Genomic DNA, 5053 nt, shown 5'->3' with positions numbered 1-5053 from the left:
TTTTTTCCTACATTGCCGTTGGAGTAAATAGTGTTAGGAGTATTTATGTGAAGAGATAACAAAGATTAATATGGTCAATTTCATTGCTAATTAATGCTAAAATGTGGATTTCTTAATCTGTGTGAAAAACAGCTAAAAATCACTTATTTTGGACCGGGGGAGTATCCATTAAAAATGAATTGGATAACAAACTTTTTAAAAACGGATTAAATATGGATAGAAATCATATTATTCATTTAGAAAATGGATAACTAATGGATTTAACTTTTACATTTGTAAAATGTCAAATTAGGGGTTCCACAAGTTTGGGAGACTAGGAATTCTCTTAAAAGTGAAGAAGCCAGGTTAACCTGTTTCTTATCCGTATTAAATATAGGTCGGGTCAGATAATTTATCCGTTTTTACATTATCCGTTTTCGATCCACCCATATGCGATACGAAACGCCCATTTGCCAACCCTGTATATATATAGTGGTGAAATAGGAAATGATTATACAATAGTCTGGAATATATACAGTGTCCTTAAATTATGGGCAATGGACATGTTTTCTCCAGGTTCCCTATTATGCTTCCAGACTTTTGAACTCAAGTTAAATTTTGTTACACTGACATTGTGAAATTCTTTTTACCCTATGAGATCACTTGAGATATAATTATACGTAACTGTTTATAATATGGGAGATTAGTACTTACAAAATTATGAAATGTTGTTATGACACATTAAAATATTGATAGTGTAAAAGTTAATGTAATAATTTTTCAATTGCATATCTCTCATTTGTTCAATTGTCTGTGTAAACGCATTTGCTTTTCATACATACTTTTGAACAGTTTCAACCTGCACAAGTTTCTGAAGTTTTTGAGCTCAGTTACACTTTCTCTATCAAGAAATCTCATTAAGGAACAAGAATCATTAACTCACTATCACAATGTTACCTAAAACGCCAATGCTATTTTCTCTTTTAACCATTTTCATCATTTTCTCTTCCTTTAACAATGGAGGAGCAGAGTCTCATTTTCAATCACCACCCATATCAGGTACTTAGCCTTTTCTTTTACTTTCTATATATATGTTAAAATTTCTCTCTTTTATTTCCAACTTATGTTTTGAAGATCTTTTATTTTAGATGAATATAGGGAGGGGAATAATGAAGATGATGTGGTCATGTTTTCAAGGGGTACAAATAGGTTATTTGCTGAAGCTCCCAATATTGCTGAGCCTCCAGTTTTGAGCTCTTCACTTATATTGGCTCCTAAGAGAACGTATAGAAAAGACCCTTTAAATGGTTTTAAGAGATATACCGGAGGTTGGAACATCAATGACCGCCATTACTGGGCTGTAAGTTTTCAAGATTTTTACCTTTCTTGTAATTTAGATAATTGTAAATCTTGCCAAACTATAAAATGTAGGTGAAGAAACAGTTTCAACAGGTTGGTAAAGTTGAGTCACATTCTATAATTTGAAGGGGAGCCCCTAAGTCGTCCAGGAGGTCACGGCTCTAGCCATGGAAACAGTCTCCTGCACAAATGCAGGGTAAGACTGCATATAATAGACCCCACACATAGCGGAAGCTTAGTGTACCGGGCTGCCCTTCTTTTTTCACTTGATTCTATAATTTCTAGTTGCATTAAAAGAAATTTCTTTCAATTGGTTTTTCATGCTATAATTTGTTTCTATGCAGTCTGTGGCATATACAGCAGTTCCATTCTTTATCGCTGCGCTGGTCTGGTTTGTGATCTTTGGCGTTTGCTTATTGCTCATCGGTCTCTGCTACCGTTGCTGTAGAAGAGAACCTTATGGATACTCTCGAATGGCTTATGCTCTTTCCCTCATATTCCTCGTACTATTTATCATTGCTGCAATGTATTAATTCATCTCTCTGTCAATATATATATTCAATATATTGTCGCAGTTAAATGCCTTATTTTCCATGTTACTTACTATATTGTATCTTTTAGGTGACATGATAGTGTAAAAATTCTTATAATGGTGTCAGTATACAGAAATTAAACTCTAAACAATTTCCCATTCAAACATGCATATTCACACAGTTATATCAGCTTTCTCTTTTGGAGTTTGATTCTCACATTTGTATTTGCTTTTCGATGCGCAGCATTGGATGTTTCATTTTGTACACAGGCCAGGAAAAGTTTCACAGCAGTACAATTAACACATTGGACTATGTGGAGCATCAGGCAAATGCCACAGCTGATAATCTTATGAATGTGTCTGTTTATCTAGCTGCTGCCAAACAGCTCACAGTGGATAACATTTCGATACCTGCTAATGTCCAAACAGACATTGATTACATCCAAATGAAGATTACTTCTTCTGCTAGTACCCTTTCCACTAAAACAGCTGATAATAAGGGTGACATAGAACACCTGATACAATCAGTGTAAGTGAATGGCATTTCAAGAATGTTCTTTCATTTCGTATCTCTAAAATGCCTGTTGCTGCATTTTTGCAGGAGAGTGGCTCTTATCATTCTATCTGCTCTTATGCTTCTATTGATAGTTCTTGGATTTGGTAAGATTAACTTGATCAGTCACTAGATTTTTTACATGTCATAAATTTGAATGGTTCTTCATATTTTATGCGAATAAATTTGATGTGGTTGTCTTTTCTCCTTCCAGTATTTTCAATGTTCGGAATGCAGGTTCTTGTTTACATGTGAGTTTACATTTGCGTTACTACACAGTTATGTATCTTGTCTTTCCATACTTTTCCTCTGTACTTCTTTCTCAATGAAAGATCTCATCTTCTATTTGTGCAGTTTGGTGATATTTGGATGGATTCTTGTCACTGGGACATTAATTTTATGTGGGATATTTCTTATTCTCCACAAGTAAGCATTGATAAGTTTCCCTTATGGTTTCTGTTTCACAAGGCTGCTGCGAGCTAGTTATGATATCTCTTATCAGATTAGGCAAATCTTCGTCTTATGGATACAGCTTCTCCTAGAAACAGGATAAAAGCGAGTTAATCCCTAACATGATATTGGAGTTAAAATAAGTTCTGATTTCTGCAGCTATTCACCAATACAAGAAAATGAGGGGTGGGCTGGTGGTGTGGAGTTTAGGCACGCTGTCTGCCTTGGTAGTCGTTCTTTCGACTGGTGCTTCCTAATTGCTTCTTTAGGAATCGGTATTACTAAAATACTGTGTAAGAATCTTTCAGAGGGCTTAAACTAGCACTCTCATTCTAGAAGTGATTAACATGCAATGAGATTTGAATATTATCTCTGCAGGCAGTTTTTTTTTTGTACTTATCTTGTTCATCGAAAACTTTAAGTCTTAGGGGGGTGGGGGGGGGGGTTGTAACTACTTATATATTCGATGGGCATAATATCGCATCAGATCTCATACAGAAACTAATTGGGAGGACAACATGATGAAAAAGAGTGATTACTCAATAGTAGGTCTTTGTTGTAATGGTTAATGACAATCTACTATTCTTTTATGAGTCTTTTCAAGTCTAATTTGTATCTATCTTGTCTATGAAAATCCAGTTTGTGAAACAACTCAAATTGTTAACTGTTTAACGTTTCAGCGTGACTGCAGACACTTGTGTAGCAATGAATCAGTGGATCCAAAACCCCACTGCTCATACAACTTTAGATGACATATTGCCTTGCGCGGACTATGCCACTGCACAAGAGACATTAACCAAAAGCAAGGAAGTGAATTATAACCTGGTTGATATTGTCAACCAGGTGATTACAAATGTCTCTAACATCAATTTCTCTCCCAACTTTGCTCCTTTCTACTACAATCAATCAGGACCTCTGCTGCCAATCCTTTGCAATCTGTTTAATCCTGACTTAACGTCTCACACCTGTTCTCCTGCTGAAGTGGACTTAGATAATGCAACTCAGGTAGTATTATTTGCTTAACAATATTTCCAGCCTCGATGTTCTTGAAGTTTCCTTGGAAATTAATAATCATGTCTAACTTAGTCTGAGACTCTGAGTACATCCTCCATGTTTGACAATAAGAAAAGAGCGACTATCTGCTTGACAAAGATGATAAAGTTTGATTAAGTTCTGTGCACGGACAGTGTCAGTATATATAACTTAAACTCGTTTTGATTATATTTAGTTTTCGTACAATGCAGGTTTTGAACAACTATGTTTGTCAAGTTTCCCCGAGTGGCATTTGTGTCACACCGGGCCGTTTGACTCCAACTCTCTACAGTCAGATGGCTGCTGCTGTAAATGTGAGCTATGGGTTGTACAATTATGGTCCATTCTTGATTGACCTGCAAGATTGTGATTTTGTTAGGCAAACTTTTGGTGACATATATAATATACATTGCCCTGGTCTACTGCAATATAGCAAAGGAGTGTATGTTGGGCTAGTGATGGTAACTGTTGCAGTGCTACTTTCTCTTACATTCTGGATCATATACGCGAGAGAGAGGCGCCACCGTGTCTATAAAAAAGAGCATATGCACAAACTTGATGAAGGAATTGAAGAGGATAAACCAATTCAAGAGTAGTCTGGTTCACTTTTTGCAATACTACTAGCTGAGAGATGTATTGTTTTTGTTGTAAGTTGTATTGGATTTTTTGTATATACTGAAACACTGATGGCAGTTCAAAGAGCCTAAGGTGTATTGTATGTTGAGGTTCCCAAAATTTTTAAGGGTTGAACAATCAATGTGTTTCAGTCATAGCCATTGTAGTTTTGTGTTAGTAAACCAGCCACTAGATTGCAGTATTAATGTTTGTCATTTGAGTGACCGGAGGAAGGGAACACTAACACAAGTACAGGGTAAGTGTCTACGTTACATATGGTTCAGTAATTTATAAGAATGTGTAATGTGTTACGTGTCGGTCGGTAATCTCATTTGCCTAAGCCTTGATCGGCAAAGAAGTATATGTGATAGAATAATTTGAGGAGCGTGCAAGTTGACCTGAACATTGTCTTTGCTATTTTTTAATGTTAGGTTCTATTTACTTTGTTCTTTTTGTGGCTAACTATATTTTGATGGCCAAAATGTAGAGTTAAAGACAATATTGGATGCCAGAATCCATTGTGGAGGTAGGTT

The 5053-nt window shown here is 35.9% G+C and overlaps 1 protein-coding gene across 1 annotated transcript; it reads left to right on the top strand.

The window, feature by feature from the left end:
• On the top strand, positions 511–4833 carry LOC109227243. Its single transcript, XM_019392328.1, has 9 exons — positions 511–1038; positions 1128–1339; positions 1683–1864; positions 2115–2399; positions 2472–2530; positions 2638–2674; positions 2778–2849; positions 3554–3878; positions 4118–4833. Exons 1-9 carry the CDS (start codon positions 930–932, stop codon positions 4499–4501), a joined length of 1665 nt encoding a protein of 554 aa, XP_019247873.1. The 5' UTR covers positions 511–929; the 3' UTR covers positions 4502–4833.

The sequence above is a fragment of the Nicotiana attenuata genome, chromosome 6 (genome assembly GCF_001879085.1).
Source record: "Nicotiana attenuata strain UT chromosome 6, NIATTr2, whole genome shotgun sequence".
Taxonomy (NCBI): domain Eukaryota; kingdom Viridiplantae; phylum Streptophyta; class Magnoliopsida; order Solanales; family Solanaceae; genus Nicotiana; species Nicotiana attenuata.
This window is presented reverse-complemented; position numbering and strand designations above follow the sequence as displayed.